The sequence below is a fragment of the Borostomias antarcticus genome (assembly GCF_949987555.1).
Source record: "Borostomias antarcticus genome assembly, chromosome: 13".
NCBI lineage: Eukaryota > Metazoa > Chordata > Actinopteri > Stomiiformes > Stomiidae > Borostomias > Borostomias antarcticus.
This window is the reverse complement of record NC_140246.1, coordinates 3,603,393-3,620,395: the sequence shown is the minus strand read 5'-3', so window position 1 is coordinate 3,620,395 and position 17,003 is coordinate 3,603,393. Positions and strand designations below refer to the sequence as shown.

Below are 17,003 nucleotides of genomic sequence, written 5' to 3'. Positions count from 1 at the left end.
TTTTCTCTCTTTCTCTGTCTCTCTCTCTCTCTCTCTCTCTGTCTCTGTCTCTCTCAGGGATCTACATAGTGGACCGTCGGTTCCGCTCGGCCGAGGACTCGTGTAACCAGCTGACCCAGTTCATGTTCGGGTTCTGCCAGCAGTCCAGGCGACAGCGCATCATCCAGCGGAACCGCACCGAGAGGCTGTCGGACCTGCTGGACTGGAGGTACCTGGGACGGGTGAGTCTGCTGCACACACACACACACACACACACACACACACACACACACACACATCCTGACTCTCAGTGTTGATGTGTGACTACAGTTCTACCAGCATGCCCGACACCTGGCCCTCAGCCGAGCGTTCCCTGATAAGTTCCAGATGGACCCACTGGCCCCTCCTCAGGTGAGATGGACTGGGGGGGGGGGGGGGGGGACAGGGGAGGGGAGTAGGGGAGAAGACTGGTCCATCTAACTATATTGACCGACAACCTGGATCCTGTCTGATATCCTGACCTGTACAGTAATTGACAGTGTAACATTTGGATGAATGACAAGGCGTCTCTTTTCCACACACACCGCACACACACACACACACACACACACACACACACACACACACACGTGCACGCAGACACACACACTCTCACTCTCTTTCTCTCTCTCTCTGCGATGTGTGTATTGTATTCAGGATGCTGTTGAGACAGTCAGTGAGGTGTATTGAGACAGCTACTGTATATCCTGTCTGTTCCCTCCCCCGCGCAGACGGAAGGATTCCGTTACCCCCGGCCTGCCTCCGTTCCCCCCTCCCCCTCCGCCTCCCTGCACTCCACCCCCCATCACAGCGACGAGGAGGACGAGGAAGACTACGATGAGGACGAAGAGGCGGAGCGAGACAAGCTTAACATCAAGGCACCCTTCTCCCTGGGGGCTGGCCCCTAGGCCAGAGAGTCTGGCATGTGAGAGGTCAGGGGTCAAAGGGCATAGGTTTGGAACTCTTAAAGGCTTTGCTGATGTGAATTCTCACCCATCGATATTGGACAAAATAAGCCTTGTGGGGGAAATTGAGTCAGTGTTACATAAACCTTTGGAGGTGGGTAAAACGATCTGATGATCAACCTACTGGTGCTATAAAAATAAGTCGACAAAAGTTATAATTTGGAATTGTATTGAAACACTTAAGTCCTTGACATTGTTTGGTGAGTGAGAATCAATTAGGGACAATATCTACTGTATGTGATCAGATACACTCTTAGACTAGAGTTGCTGTGAATTCAAAATTATTTTATTAAACAATACATTCAAACATTGACAATGTATCCATATTTACAAACCAGTGTTGTTGTCGTTTTCTCACGCAGCATTAAGTACATCCCAACGACAAATTAAATGGATGTAGTCAGATGTTATTGATATTTATAATAACAATTATTGATATTTATAATTTTCATATAATACATCAGAAGTACTCTCTCTTCCAAACCGGCAACTCTTGAAAATACATCTGGTCCGGGTTTTCATTAGCTGAAAAGAACGGCATCAACAAGATTTAGAGATTTGCACAGTGATGGAGTGATTTTTGGCACTGCTCAGCTCCTGGTCAGTATATGATTATGTCCTTTGTCCATGGCCAAGGATGCATGGAGAGAGGATAGATGATGTATCTTAAATGAGTCTATCTGAAACGAGTCTATCCTCTATCCTACACTAGTCTTTCCTAAACTAGTCTATCCTCTATCCTACACTAGTCTATCATAAACAAGTAATATCGTAAACTAGTCTATCCTATATCCTACACTAGTCTATCATAAACTAGTCTATCTTAAACTAGTCTATCCTCTATCCTACACTAGTCTATCCTAAACTAGTCCATCTTAAACTAGTATATCCTCTTATCTACACTAGTCTATCCTAAACTATAGTCTATCTTAAACTAGTCTATCCTCTATCCTACACTAGTCTATCCTAAACTATAGTCTATCTTAAACTAGTCTATCCTAAAGCAGTCTATTGCAAACAAGTCTATCTCAAACTAGTCTATCCTAAAGCAGTCTATCCTAAAGCAGTCTATTGTAAAACAAGTCTATCTTAAACTAGTCTATCTGAAACTAGTCTATCCTAAAGTCTATCTCAAACAAGTCTATATTTCTATCCTAAATTGGTCTGTCCTAAATCAGTCTATCCTCCACAAATCGTGGCTCCTATCTCTTCCCTTCTGTGTTTTCTCTCCCAGGAGCATGGGAGCCGTTCTCAGGCGGTCGTCCTGCTTCGCCTCACCTTCTTCCTTGGTCTGCTGGAGGAAGTTGAGCAGGACGGTAGCCGCCTGGTTGACACTGAGCTTCTCAGTGTTCTGACTGCGGGTCTCTGAGAGAGGAGATCACACACACACACACACACACACACACACACACACACACACACACACACACAGAGGGATGAGAGATCATGTACAGTGAAATACAGTAGCTGGTATGAGTGCCAGTCCGAAATGGTGTTTACCTAAATGTAGTGTGTCATACACATCCCCCTCTTTATGATCCTCAGAGATAAAACGCCGTCCCTCTGTAAAAAGGGAACACACCATTGAAGTTTTTTTTTTTTTCATATTGTTAAATTGTTTTTATATTGTTTTATATATTGTTTATGATGTATGCTGTGTAACTATTTCCATCATTAGAAATTAGACATTGGCCTCAATGGGCTCCCCAGGCTAAATAAAGGTAAGATGAAATAAAATAAATTATAAATCCTCTTTAGAGTAAGCGTATGAAATTTTATAGATTGAGGTAGAATAGAATCTTTCTTGAAGATATGTATGTCACAGAACACAAGGTATCAGTGGTTCAAATATGCTCAATTAAAATACCAGTAGACTATACATACGAGTGCCCTTGAGATACAGCATAGCTTGTGGCGTCCAGTTTCTCCGCTGGAAATTACCCTTTCATTAGGAAACAAAACGAATTGGGTCAGACCAACCAAACAACTTTAAAGATGCGAAAAATGTTTAAGATGTAGGAGTTACCTTTGGGGCGCTCCACGAACGCGAGATGCACGTCGCCACAATTAAAAGCGCAAGTGCGTATGCTGTAACAGTCCTCGCGCTCTGCAAGATAGAGAAGTTACATTACAGTAAAGGTCTAAAAGTCACTGTCTTAAGAATTAGTAAGAGCTACCGTCTTAAAATGTATTAAGGAACGCGCCATGGGCATTCTCGTGCGTAATTACGCAAACTCCATAAGGCGCCCGAGCCTACCTCATAAGAGGTTCATTGAAAATTCCATGCAGTAAAGAGAATAATCAAAATACACCATCATCACTGCCATATACATAGAAGTATGTGTTATGTACTTACTTTCATCGCGACAGAAGTTCTAATCCTTGTCCGTTTGATCCGTCTCAAATGATTCAGAGATGTTTAGTGGCTTGGAAGGCTACCGCCATATTTATATCAACGGGGCGGGGAGGCCAAGGTAAACCAGCCTCACAACATATCGGATTATAGATGTCAGCGATAGGTCATGCCAATTTGATGAACTAAGGCAGACCTCGAGCAGCGGATACAAATAAATGAACCTGGGGGGCAAGTCGATTACTTACAATTTAATACATACTGCATGTAGGCCTACTTATTTTCAGAGCGAAAATTGCAGTGTAATTACTATGACCTCTTCCTGTTTGGCAAGTGATGGATGTGGGGGAAAAACACGGTTCATGCTAAATGCTGCTATACTAAGGTGTTGTCATAATAAATAGTGATGAAGGAAAGGTAGAATGAAGGTAATTGCATAGAGATATCGATATGTTTATCGATATGTGTGCACTGAACCGTTTCGGGCATTTTATGAATGAACCGCTCAATGAATGTGGGAGTGTTTGACAGGGCGTTGCATTCCCTGCGGTTCTCATCGACATTTCATTCATTCATAAAAAGAACTATGACATCACTTTAGAAAGGCGAAGCAATTGGCTGCCTGTATTCCAAATCTTATTTAAGTGAGGTCAGCTTCACTCCATAGATCTAAATGTATGAATCACAGACACCATTTCTTTTCTCAAAAAGTGTATTTACAAGTGTTAAACAGCAAAACATTTACTTTCCAAAGCACTGCCATTTCGCACGTTAACATTCAGTATCATCCATTCAATTAGCTTTGATAAATGTCAAACTCAATTTAAAAAACAAAAAAACATCCACAGTCCCCTCCGCACAGATTGCAATTCACAAAATGGCAACAGCCACCTGGTATTCAAACAGCTCTGAGATAAATGAACTGTAAGATTTCTGGCAGGACATGGCATAATTTCAGTTGCTGTAAAGTTAAGTTCATCATTATGTAGCTACAGGACCAGGACCCGCATGAATTCTTGCATCTCTCCTTCCTTCCTTCCTTCCTTCCTTCCTTCCTTCCTTCCTTCCTTCCTTCCTTCCTTCCTTCCTTCCTTCCTTCCTTCCTTCCTTCCTTCCTTCCTTCCTTCCTTCCTTCCTTCCTTCCTTCCTTCCTTCCTTCCTCCCTCCCTCCCTCCCTCCCTCTCCTCTTTGGGTCATCTTTGATATGACTGATATAATGTTTGGAAAGGTAAAAACATGTTCTTCACAAATCGAATTATATAATTCATCATCAGAAATGTGATCTCTCCCAGGTAAGGGAGGAGGGGAAGTTGCGTTTTTAGAGTATCTGAACGGGGCCCAGCTCTTGTGACGTCCACTTGTGCGAACGGCCTTTTAGTGGAGGTCAGCAGTCTCCTGTACGTTCCACACAGCAAAGCAAGTTCATAGTCATATAATTTAGGAGATATTCTTTGGAGAGTCTTCCAGTTGGGGACAGCAGCATTCAGAGACAGACAAAACATCTGGATTGACCAAAGTGACCAGCTCCAGGTCCATTGGTAACAGTGTCCGAACTGGCAACCAAAATGGCCAATAAAAAATGCAGACTGTTCCCTTTCTAAAGAAAAAAGTCTTAGGAAAGCAACCTTAACTGCTGAGACAGATTGCTCTGCAAAAAAGCTGCATCATAAATGTAATAAGTCACTGTTATACCATGGTGTTGCTCTCTCCCAGATTGTCCACATACTGAAAAGAAAAAAGAAAGGCTGGTTGAATCATCGTGTTGGAACATGTTTTCCCAGCACATGAATAGCATTCAAAGAAATGTGTGCTTTACTCTACACGACTGAATAGTATAATTTATGCATGAGATTTAACAGTATAGGATGAATGCATCTTCTAGTGCTTGTTCAAATAAATGATGAAGACAGCTGAAATGGCCAAAATAAACATGTTACAGACAATTCCGGATTGATTGGTGAAATGACTTGGACTGCTATGAAACTGAATTAGCATGAGCTAAATAGGCTCTTTTATGTTGACGCGTCAGGAATGGACCCCATCACTCATGGAGCAGGCTATATTAGTGAATGGACCCATCACTCATGGAGCAGGCTATATTAGCGCATGCAACTCATGCACACATGCAAGGGAAGATCTGCAGTGACTGACCAAGCCTGATGCTGATAGTCTTCAGAGCCTTAGGAAGGCTTTAGGAAGACAGAGAGACACACAGCATCACCTCAGAACAACGGCCTTCGCAATACACACACGCATGCACTCACGCACACGCCACACACACACACACACACACACACACACTGGATTATTATTAGATTAGTCGCCAACCACCACCGTTTTTCCTAGTTTGCACGGTGAACCCGTGGCTGTCCCTCATACTCACCCCCCTGATGAAGGGCAGGTTTAGAATAGAGCCCAGAACAGGTATCCTCCTGATGAAGCCCACGACCACTGGGAAGAACCCTCTGAGAGAGAGAGAGAGAGAGAGAGAGAAAGAGACAGAGAGAGAGAGAGAGAGAGAGAGGGAGAGAGAGAGAGGGGGGGAGAGAGAGAGAGAGAGAGAGACAGAGAGAGAGAGAGAGAGAGATAGAAAGAGAGAAAGAGAGAAAGAAAGAGAGAGAGAGACGGAGAGGGAGATAAAAGAGAAAGCGAGAGAAAGACAGACAGAGAGAAAGACAGAGAGAAAAAGAAAGAGAGAAAGACGGAGGGAGATAAAAGAGAAAGACAGAGAGAGAGAGAGAGAGAGAGAGAGAGAAGCAAACAGTACTGACATTAGTAACAGAGATATGACAGAACATTTTGTCTTCATCTCTAGTCTAGTATTTGAAGACTATTTTAATTTAAGAAACGTAAAGGTCTGCTTAGGTCAGCCAGTAGAACCTGGGCCAGTCCACCATATGTACCTAAACAAGAGGAAAAACCCGTAGACCTCCAGGACCACCCCCACGATAGGCCAGCCAATCAGCACCACTAACACGCCCCCCAGGAAGAAGCTGGTGGCCTTGATCTTGTGTTTCTGGAAGAAGAACCTGAAGGTTCTCTCAAGCCCGATGACGAAGGACAGCCCTGCCACAAACAGGATCTAGAGAGAGAGAGAGTGAAGGAGAGAGAAGGGGTGAAAGAGTGAGATAGTGAGAGAGAGAGAGAGAGAGAGAGAGAGAGTGAAGGAGAGAGAAGGGGTGAAAGAGTGAGATAGTGAGAGAGAGAGAGAATGAGTGAGAGAGAGGGAGATAAGAGAGTTATTGCAGCTGTGTGTTTCTCAGTGCTTGAGATAATGTAATGCGAGTGTAGGTAAGATGTCTGCATCGAGGGTACAATAGGCTACATAGCACTTACATTTCCTATAGCCAGGAGGGCTTTGTCAAAGAACAGGATCATCCCAAAGAACAGGAAGAACACTCCGAACCCTGTCAGCCCCATCCCTATTTCTGCAAGAGTACAAGAGAAACATAGGAGTTTGCATAGGAGCGGCCAAGCCTCGACATATAGAATACCTCAATCACTTCAGATGGACTGAATCAATATACATAAGACAAACACTTAAATCGGGCACACAAAAAATAGTGAAAATTCTACAGTAGGCTATACGCAGATCTAGCTAGCTACTACCACTAGCCAACAGCTAGTTCTTCCTTCCATTGGTTAACATCAGAATAATCAGTTATTAGCTTAGCATACGTAATGCATATCAGCTGAGACCGGTTAGCAAGTCGGGACCTGGTTTCTGGCAAAAAAAAAGCTGCGGTCAGATATTTAGCCTTACTCTGCGAGTCCGTAAGAGAGATCATTTTGGCAAGGGATCAATACTCCAAGGTACATAAACGCCGAAATAGTTTCAATTTAGCCAAAGATGACAGCTGTCACTTCATCCAACAGCACAGCCACGTCTTCCGGAAACACGCCTTCTCCAACAAGTAGCCCATCGGTCCTCCCTCACACCTTCCGGAACAGATCCGGGGTTCATTCAAGAGCGTATTTCTATTGTTCAAATCATTATTTATTGACAAACCTCCAAATTACCATTTGAACAATAAAATAGAATGCAATACGGATAATTTGTCAACTTGATTTTTTTTTATTCAGGGGGATGTACCCCTAAAAATGTAGCTAAAACGCTAAGGAAATGCGTGTCTTGAATACACCCCACAAATGCCCATAAGGTTGAAAAGTGAAAATTGCCGCAAGCTGATTGGTTCGCAACGCAAAGTAGCCCCTCTTCACCGGGCGCGAGCTGTCTAGCAACCAGCGAGGGGACCCAAACATGAGAGACTGATTCTGATGGTGCAGTCAACGAACTGTTAGTTCATATTCGCCGATATATTTCAAACGTTTGATGAATGCAAATTGATTGCAAGTTTATTCTTGTTATTTCTAAAGCTAAAGCAAACTAGATAGAAACTATTGTCTCAAAACTGCGTTAGTTAGCCAGCTACCACTAGATAAGTCAGCTAACGTTAGCGGCAGTGCTAGCTGGCGTGAGAGCAGGTGTGGTGGCTGCTAGTGACTGAGGGCCAGGCTCGCCTCATGTGCCTGTGTGGTTAATCAGCTAATGTTAGGTGTGGGAGAACAGGAAGGTCACTTCAACCCTGAGACGATTGAAAGCCCGTTTTTCCCCTCCAACAGATTGCTTACTCAAGCTTCAAGGTGGTCTCCTTCTAGAAAAGACTGCCTTGAAAATGGACAGCGACAACCCCAACGGTAAGGCAGTGTGTCAGTCTGGCCAGAAGAAAAGGTACAAAAGAAGCTACGAAAACACCTTGGCTAATGATTCAGTGTGTAATGAAGATATTTATATGTGTGTGTGTGTGTGTGTGTGTGTGTGTGTGTGTGTGTGTGTGTGAAAGAGAGAGAGAGAGCTGTGCAGGTGAGTCCCCAGAGGAGCAGGATAGTACTCCTCTCTTTCCCAGAGGGAGTTGTGAATGTGTGTGTCTGAGATCATTATCCCTCCACCTGTGAAGCAGAGGTCATTAGTGACTGGGCATGTGTCAGACCCCCGCTATGACGTCAAGCTGCTTCCCAGTCGAGAGGAGTCTGTGCTTCCAGTCCCAAATCAACTACATATTCAATCCATAAGGGTGTAGGCCTCGGGGTTGATTTGCAGTAACTAAGGCATGAGGTATGTTGTGTACCCTGTGTAACGTGGTGCGCTAACCCCCCCCCCCCCCCCCCCCCCCCCACAGATGTTCAGGTGGAGCTGGATTCGGTGGAGGCGGAGTTGGAGGGGGTGGAGCTGCAGATCGCCGAGCTGCTGGAGAAGCAGGCCGGTCTGACCTCCCGCAGGAAGCGCCTGCTCAGGAAGCTGGAGGAGGCGTGTGACTCCGCCCAGCCCTCAGGCTCCTCCTCCTCTTCCTCGTCACGGTCCTCTGGAGCTGCGCCCATCAGCAAGCAGGAAATGCAGCGCTATGAGAACTCTGGTACAGTGTGGGACAGATGTGCATCACACTATCCAATCAGATCACTGGATGACAAATGCCCCCCAAATAACATCTTTAACATCTCTTTTTTTTTTTTTACAATGTATCTATTGATTTCCCCCCCATTTTTACAATAGATAAATATATTTTCCAACAAATAACAATTCTTAACAGATAGTGTTGGATTCGTTTGAATGGGATTCCCGTGAGAAATAAAGTAGTTTTTATTCCTTTGGTACGTTCCAACGTTGTAGATTTCGCCTGGTCCAAAGAGCTGGAGCGGAGGCTGAAGGAGGCGTTCCAGCTGACCACGTTCCGCCCCCTGCAGCTCAGGGCCATGAACCTCAGCATGTCTGGCAAAGACCTCTTCCTGGTCATGCCCACAGGACGTGGAAAGAGTCTGTGTTATCAGCTACCTGCTCTGTGCTCCGAGGGTAGGGAAACACACGCACGCACACATGCACGCACACACTCACACATACACACACACACACACACACACACACACACACACACACACACAGATCACACCGATCACACCGATCTCTCATTCTGGCGCTGTTCATTTATGCACCAAATCTCTCAGCTCATGTTGGCTAATGGTGTGTGCTGTGCAAACACTAATGGGCCTCTTCGGACAATGTACAGTATTGTGAGCCATCTGTTTCGCTGTGTGTGTGTGTGTGTGTCAGGTTTTACCCTGGTCGTGACTCCGCTGGTGTCTCTCATGGAGGACCAGCTGATGTACTTGACATCTAAAGACGTGTCAGCCGTTACTCTCAATGCATCGAGCAGCAAGGTAAACAACTCCGTGATACAAAAACCATACAACTTTATCAACGTCTTCGGCAATAACGGTTGTAAAGACGAGAAGCCGTACGTGCCACCCGGTGGCTGCCTGACCGGACTGCGGTTGGTGTGCCCTAGGAACACTCCAAGATGGTGATGGGTGGGATGACGGACCCCAAGGCTCCCTTCAAGCTGCTGTACGTGACGCCGGAGAAGATCGCCAAGAGCAAGCTGCTGATGTCCCGCCTGGAGAAGGCCTACCAGGCCGGCAGGCTCAGCCGCATCGCCGTGGACGAGGTCCACTGCTGTAGCCAGTGGGGTCATGACTTCAGACCCGGTGACCCACCTAACTCCTCCCTCTGCTCTGTTTCCAGCGGAGCTGATATTAGTGTCATTTCTGTATCGTTTGCGTCTCTCCTCTGTCTTCTGTGTGGTTAATATGTGGTTCCTACTAGGGATGCACGATATATCGGCAATCATATCGGTATCGGCCGATGTTAGTCATTTTTTAATATATCGGTATCGGTCCGATGTGCAAACCTGGGCTGATGTGAACAGCCGATAATTATTTCTGTCTAGCTGCTGTTGTGTGTGTTGTTTTTGATGCGATAAATCTACGATTAATCAGATTTTCTGAATGTTTTAGAAATGGATACAGTATTTCCATGTGTTTTTCAGTGTGTATAACATTTGACTATCAAATAAACTTGCTTTTATACAGAACATATGGACATCGGTAAATATCGGTTATCGGCCATGACAGCAATGTTAATCTGTTATCGGTATCGGACAGAATTCTCATATCAGTGCATCCCTAGTTCCTACATCGCTGGCAGCCTGTGGCAAAGGCATCAGCATAAATGTAGTTGTGGTTATAGACGCCACGCATTAAACTCGGTCTCTCCTCTCCTTGGCGGACAGACTACAAGCTCCTGGGGATCCTGAAGAGGCAGTTCCCCAAGGTGCCGTTGCTCGGCCTGACGGCCACAGCGACCAGCAGTGTTTTGAAGGACTGTCAGAAGATCCTGTGTGTGCCTGAGCCAATCACACTGACCGCTTCCTTCAACAGAACCAACCTCTACTATGAGGTGAGCGCCACGGCGACCACGGTCTCTCTCGCACCTGGCTGCATGCCTGCCCTCTCCCCACCACACACACACACACACACACACACACACCTGCGAGTAATCCTCCGACCTTTAGAACACACAGCTGTTCAGTTGAAGGGGAGTTGAGTTGAGAGGGAGCGATACCGATATTACTTTTATTTGTCAGTTTTACAAACCTGACTCGGATGCTAGTATCAGAGCTCATGTGTCAAACCTGTTGTTCCAAACCTGCATGAATGTATTAGCAGTTTTTCTGTGATGCTTCAGAAGCCTTGTGCTTGTGTCGTCTCTCTCAGGTTCGGATAAAAGATGCAAACAACCAAGCATCAATGGAGGACATCTCGGCTCTGATTAAGAAAAGATACAAGGATCAGTCAGGTACACCTTGGTTATACATTAGTCATTTAGCAGACGCTTTTATCCAAAGGGACTTACAATAATTGCATTTAACGTATAGGTGGTCAGTGTACTACTACTCGCCAGAACTCACAAGTGCATCTCGCTTCTAAACAAGACCACTAAGAGCATAATCTCGTGCTAAATCCAAAGTGCAAGATAAGCAAAATATATATACAATAGGGGCGTAAGAGGGAGGATCCCTGTAGTATTTGAAAGATGGGCAGCGACTCTGCTGTCCTGACGTCAGTGGGCAGTTCGTTCCACCACTGCGGGGCCAGGACAGAGAAGAGCCGTGACCGTGGGGTCGGGACAGAGAAGAGCCGTGACCGTGGGGTCAGGACAGAGAAGAGCCGTGACCGCAGGGGCCTCGGAGTGACGGGGCAGCCAATCACCACGAGCGTAGCGGTCGGGAGGGGGTGTAGGGTTTGACCATGGCCTGGAGGTAGGAGGGAGCTGTTCCTTTCATTGCCCTGTAGACTAGTAACAGAGTTTTAAACTGGATGCGAGCTGCTACAGGGAGCCAGTGTAGAGAACGGAGGAGGGAAGTTGTGTTGGAAAACTTGGGGTGGTTGAACACCAGGCGAGCAGCAGCTTCCAGATGTTTAATGGCTGACGCCGAGGCTCCAGCGAGGAGGGAGTTGCAGTCGTCCAGGCGGGAGATGACCAGGGCCTGGATAAGCACCTGCACCGTTTCATCAGTGAGAAAAGGGCGAATCCTCCTGGTGTTGTAGAGCAGGAATCTGCAAGAGCGAGTACAGTACTTATTACTACTACTACGCTTTCATTTCCAAGGTTGATGCACAGCTGATTTGCTGCTACTGTCTTGGCCGGGTCTCAGTGGCGCTCTCCTGGTCAGATGAAGGATGAACGTTCTCCGTGTGCGTGTCTGTTCTCCGGCAGGGATCGTGTACGTGTTCTCTCAGAAGGACGCAGAGGCCGTGTCATCAGACCTGCAGAAGAAGGGCATCCAGGCCTACCCGTACCACGGCAACATGAACCCGGACGACAAGTCACGGGTCCACCGCAAATGGGCCGCCAACAAGATCCAGGTACTCGCCATCATGCTAGGCTAGAGATCCACTAGCTTCATCTCTGGCCTCGGGGACACTCTTTGGCTTTTCTCTGCGCTACAACCGATTCTGTACAGTTGGATGGGTCTGTCTGTAAGAGCTAGCGTCTCCTGGGTAACGGTTTGTGATGACCTCAGGTGGTGGTGGCCACGGTGGCGTTCGGCATGGGCATCGACAAGCCAGACGTGAGGTTCGTGATCCACCACACCATCAGCAAGTCCATCGAGAACTACTACCAGGAGAGCGGGCGTGCAGGTGAGGGTGGATGGATGGATGGATGGATGGATGGATGGAGGGATGGAGGGATGGAGGGATGGAGGGAGGGAGGGAGGGAGGAGGAGGGTTGGATGGAGGGGTGGATGGATGGATGGATGGATGGAGGCGGAAGGTTGGATGGAGGGATGGGTGGATGAAAAGATGGATGGATTGATGGATGGAGGAGGAGGAGGAGAGATGGAGGTAGACTACCACCCTCCACTACACGTCTCCTCTCTCACAGGTGGAACACGTCTATGCAGATCGAGAAGATGAGGAGTTCTGACTCTCTTCTCTGTCATACCTCTTTACTTCCTTTCCCCATTTCTCTCTGTTTCCCTCCTCTCTCTCTCTCTCTCTCTCTCTCTCTCTCTCTCTCTCTCTCTCTCTCTCCCCAGGCAGGGACGACCATCCAGCAGACTGCATCGTGTTCTTTGGTTTTGCCGACATCTTCCGGATCAGCACCATGGTGGTGATGGAGAACGTAGGTCAGCAGAAGCTTTTGACCATGGTGGACTACTGCCAGAACGTCGACAGGTACGGGAGGGAGGGAGGGAGGGAGGGAGGGAGGGAGGGAGGGATGGATGGAGGGATGGATGGATGGATATAGATCGACATATGAGCATATTTATAATGTTGTGACTGAAGTGGTTCTTTCAGTAGATTGGATCCAAATCAGACATGGTACTCTTCCCCAGCCTGTGGGCTGGTTCTGGTTCTGGTTCTGCTGTAGCCGGTCCCCTGATCACGGCCTGTGTTACGCAGGTGCCGGCGTTCCGTCATGGCCGTTCACTTTGATGAAGTCTGGGACGATGAAGGATGCAACCAGATGTGCGATGTCTGCCGACATGGACAAGGTGTGTGTGCATTGTGTATCTGTGTTGTGAGTGTTTGTTGTATTGTCTGTGTTGTGAGTGTGTGTGTCTATGTTGTGAGTAGTAGTTTATTGTATTGTGTGTGCGTGGGTGCGTTTGTTTCATCTCTCCACGCCTTACCCTGTGACCCCAGACTACATCACGGTGGACATCACGCAGCACGCCCGGGAGGTGGTCCAGGTGGTGGAGCTGGCGGCGTCTCTGGATGAGAAGATGACCCCGCTGAAGGTGCTGGACGCCTGGTCGGGCAAGGGGCCGGCCAAACGCAGGAAGATGATCCAGACCACCAGCCTCTCCCGACTGGAGGCGGAGGCCATCATCATCCGCTTACTGACCCAGGGTTACCTCGGGTAAAACACACCCACTGAACACACACACACACACACACACACACAAAATCACCCTACTGAGTCAGTAGTGTGGGGAGACTCCATGGGTCTCTTCAGCGATCCCTTTCCTGTGGCATTCATTCATTCATTCATTCATTCATTCATTCATTCATTCATTCATTCATTCATTCATTCATTCATTCATTCATTCATTCATTCATTCATTCATTCACCTTTATTTAGGCTCGGAAAATACATTTGAGCCTAGCCTACATTTGCGATGTCACCGAGTAAAAAAACAAACAAAAAACAAATCGAAAGATCACAACAAACAATACAATAAATACAGTACAGTTCAGATGCAGAAGTTCCCCGAGGTGTTCTTGCTGGTTCTGAAACGTTCCCCCCGTGCCGACCCGTGTCTGGGCTCGGTTCTGTTGTTCTCTGCAGGGAGGACTTCAGCTTCACGCCCTACACCACCTACTTCTACCTGAAGCTGGGCCGCAAGGCGCCTCTGCTGAAGAACAAGAGCCACGCCATCACCATGAAGATGAGGAGGACGGGGGCGGCACCGGACACCGCCACAGTCAGTACAACACACACACACACACGCGCACACACACACACACACACACACTCGGAAGTGAGGAATTCCCTGTTAATGCTTCATTGAGTGATTGTTGATCATCTAATGCTTAATCCACTCTCTCTCTTTCTTCCTATTTTACTGCTCTTCTACTGTGAAATGTTTCAAGTGTGCAGTAGTGAGTTTTCTATCCATCGTAGGGATTGTCCTCCTGTCTCTCCCTGTCTCTCCCCCTGTACTTCTCACTGATGTGACCTGCTGTCCCCCCCCCCCCTCTCCTCTCCTACTATGAACACTGATCTGTGTGTGCACTTCATGTATCTGTCCCACCCCCTTACAATGAACTACAAACCCCTAACAATGAACTACAAATCCCAATGAGGTAAGTGAACCCCGCCCCGCATCCACAAATCCTCTCCCAGGTCACACCAGGAGCAGCACAGGATTCTACGATCACACTTAACCTTTCACCTTGCAGTAACATCAGCCATTTAGTGACATGACGGTGTGCTCTGTGTTTCCACAAGCTTCTCTAGATCCCTAGTTCTCTCCACCGCCATCGCCCCGTATCCTGGTCATGACTGTATTAGCTGTCTAACATGGGTAGAAAACCACCACACCCTCCCTCCCTGACTCAGCCCGGAGCAGCTGAATCACTCACCGCACAAAGGTCCTTCAATTTACTCTGATTATTCAACTCCACCGGGGACCCGAGATTGAATATATAACATCCGCCGCCGTCAATAACTGACGCTCGCCAGATAATGGAGTGAGTCATTTTCCTGCGTGTCCGTCCGACACCCCGCTCCCCGGCGACCTCGTCTCCGGATTCCTCCCGTCTCGCTAAAATCAACCTGTCCTGATCCCAGTGTCCCTGTCCCTCCTCATCTTCCATGCTGTCCTGATCTCAGGTGTCCACTATACGGCCCTAAATATGAGGCTGTTGTCACTGACCTGCTGGTCCATGTGTTTGGTGGCCAGGTAAAGACCCCGGGAGCTAAGAGACCTGGTGGGGACAGTGCTTCCAGCCACCCCGTCACCAAGAAAGCCAAGAAAGACCTCCTCTAGTCCCCCTGGAGAGAAGAGATAAAGAAAGTACCCTTCCTGTGTTTCAACTACTGCATCTTTGGCATGGCATCGTCCGGGCAACCATACTGTATGTCAGTCTTTGGTTAGAGCAAAACGTCAATGTTCGATCAATAATAGAGGTTTTATTGATATTAGAAGAAGGGCATCCATGATATTAATAATTAGATTGATAATAATTGATAATTGATAGTGCGGATAAGGACAAAAATGCATGATTCTCATATTTCTGTAACCGCTCATAAACATTAATGTAACCGCTCATAAACGTTGCTTGGTGTTAAGTCACTGGTCATGGTCTCTGTCCCTGCTGTACCTCGGTCCTGTGTGTCCGTCCCGTCTCCACACACGACCCGATTCATCACAGCATGCTTTCACTAACGCTGTGCCACCCTAACGCTGTGCCACCCTAACGCTGTGCCACCCTAACTCGGCTCACTAACACGGCTTTGGAACACTTGTCACGCGTAAGCGCAGCTCGGTCCCCCATGTCCTGTCCGGATGCATGTTTGGATCTGAGGCTATGGGTTCTGTCTGACGCGCTCTCTCATAGGACGCCGTGTCCTCGCAGGTCAAAGGTGAGAAGGTCACTGACCCTGGCTGGTTTCCTGTCCCTACAGGAGGACGGGCCGGCTGCCGGAGCCCGGGAAGTGACATCGTCTCCTGTTGTCACACGCAACAGCAGTCCCCCTCTACACAGCGCCAAGGTGGACAAGGAGCAGCAGAATATGGCCCAGAAACAGGACCAGACTGAGGGGAAGAGTGGATCTAGACCCACCTTGCCCACTGCCATAGAGGTAGATGTAGAGATCAGTATCGTAGACGAAGAGTCTGTCCATGAGAGGGAACCCTGTCCTCCACCATCACCCCCACACATCAAACCCAGTTCCAAACGCAAATCTACAACCCCTCAGAGAGGAAGAAGGAAACCCTGTAGTAGTAAGACCCCCCCTCCCCCTGCCGCGGCTCCCTCGGACAGGGAAGCATCCTCCCCTCGCCACCGGAGGCCGGCGCTGGTCACCTCGCCCTCCCAGGCGTCCATCATCTCAGAGGGCGCTGCGGAGGAGCTCTGCGACCTCCGCGACTACTACAGCAAGCAGCTGAGGCGAATCGACTACATTTCCCAGGAGTACTTGCAGCGGCACGCCGAACCGGGGGTGCTGGCGTGCATCAGAGAGCCCCTGAGGAGTCTGCGTCTGCCCCGAGGGGCGAGCATCGCCAGGACGGCTCGGAGCCTGTGGACCAGGGTGAGCTCCAGGAGGAAGCTCGTCCAGAGGTGACCCCGGGCATCTCATCCGGTGGGTCACGCCGGGGTCACCCTGTCTTCACTCCAAATCTTTTCATATGATTTGATAGTGTTTTATGCACGTCCATGTCGGGGATCTCAGAATATCCTTGCTCCGTTTCTGTTATTTGTGGTTTTGTTGGACACTGGACTATTGTTTACCTAAGTGCTTGTGATGAAGAGCTCACATTTTTGGGCAACCTGCCTTTTCATACCGATGTCTTTGCCTTGTTTGTTTCATGTTAATGTGCCAGATTACTCCCAAACTAACTCAAGAACCACTTTGAATGTTGCCAGCCACTTATTTCACCTGCAGAATATAATTTACTTTCTCTTTGCTTAATAAACATTCAAATATAGTTTGCCTGTCTACAGTGAAGTCTGCTGTTATATGAATATTGGAGGACTAAGAGCTCATGATGTTAGAGTGCCATCTGGTGGTGGTCATTATGCATGCAGCTTGGAGAGTA

General features: G+C 47.7%; 4 protein-coding genes across 6 annotated transcripts in view; 2 read left to right on the top strand and 2 right to left on the bottom strand.

Annotated features, from left to right (window-relative positions):
• gys2 (glycogen synthase 2) overlaps window positions 1–2,684 on the top strand; it is a 12,765-nt gene extending 10,081 nt beyond the window's left edge. The window contains exons 14-17 of one of the 3 annotated variants that reach the window (XM_084447523.1): window positions 58–221; window positions 310–390; window positions 750–943; window positions 2,218–2,684. In XM_084447523.1, the coding sequence (XP_084303649.1) occupies window positions 58–221; window positions 310–390; window positions 750–926 (422 nt within the window). In that variant the 3' untranslated portion in view covers window positions 927–943; window positions 2,218–2,684. Of the gene's footprint in view, window positions 1–57; window positions 222–309; window positions 391–749; window positions 1,291–2,217 lie in introns of those variants that run through there. The other 2 variants (XM_084447522.1, XM_084447521.1) reach the window with 2 other exon arrangements.
• On the bottom strand, window positions 1,428–3,345 carry spx (spexin hormone; the record flags this gene model as incomplete). Its single annotated transcript, XM_084447699.1, has 6 exons — window positions 1,428–1,508; window positions 2,262–2,348; window positions 2,484–2,546; window positions 2,868–2,925; window positions 3,010–3,090; window positions 3,340–3,345. 6 exons carry the CDS (start codon window positions 3,343–3,345, stop codon window positions 1,444–1,446), a joined length of 360 nt encoding a protein of 119 aa, XP_084303825.1. The 3' UTR covers window positions 1,428–1,443.
• Window positions 3,346–4,967: 1,622 nt separating this feature from the next.
• golt1ba (golgi transport 1Ba) lies at window positions 4,968–7,224 on the bottom strand. Its single transcript, XM_084447524.1, has 5 exons — window positions 7,100–7,224; window positions 6,673–6,764; window positions 6,240–6,418; window positions 5,720–5,801; window positions 4,968–5,061 (listed from the first exon to the last, which is right to left on the bottom strand). The coding sequence occupies exons 1-5, from the start codon at window positions 7,122–7,124 to the stop codon at window positions 5,023–5,025; spliced, it is 417 nt and encodes a 138-aa protein (XP_084303650.1). The 5' UTR covers window positions 7,125–7,224; the 3' UTR covers window positions 4,968–5,022.
• A 788-nt stretch (window positions 7,225–8,012) lies between these two features.
• Window positions 8,013–16,769, top strand: recql (RecQ helicase-like; the record flags this gene model as incomplete). The annotated part of the gene is made up of 14 exons (XM_084447698.1): window positions 8,013–8,034; window positions 8,517–8,750; window positions 9,005–9,184; window positions 9,443–9,549; window positions 9,678–9,876; window positions 10,461–10,627; window positions 10,945–11,026; window positions 11,948–12,096; window positions 12,255–12,372; window positions 12,771–12,909; window positions 13,138–13,229; window positions 13,381–13,597; window positions 14,027–14,162; window positions 15,827–16,769. The coding sequence occupies 14 exons, from the start codon at window positions 8,013–8,015 to the stop codon at window positions 16,526–16,528; spliced, it is 2,544 nt and encodes an 847-aa protein (XP_084303824.1). The 3' UTR covers window positions 16,529–16,769.
• Between the last annotated feature and the right edge of the window lie 234 nt (window positions 16,770–17,003).

Bases quoted from the DNA above. Each gene is read 5' to 3' on its own strand.
- golt1ba (XM_084447524.1), bottom strand. From the start codon at position 7,124: ATGATCTCTCTTACGGACTCGCAGA. The intron at 6,765-7,099 runs GTAAGGCTAAAT...GTACTCTTGCAG, and splicing joins CTCTCTTACGGACTCGCAGA to AAATAGGGATGGGGCTGACA. The intron at 5,062-5,719 runs GTGAGTATGAGG...TTTTCTTTTCAG, and splicing joins ACCTGCCCTTCATCAGGGGG to TATGTGGACAATCTGGGAGA.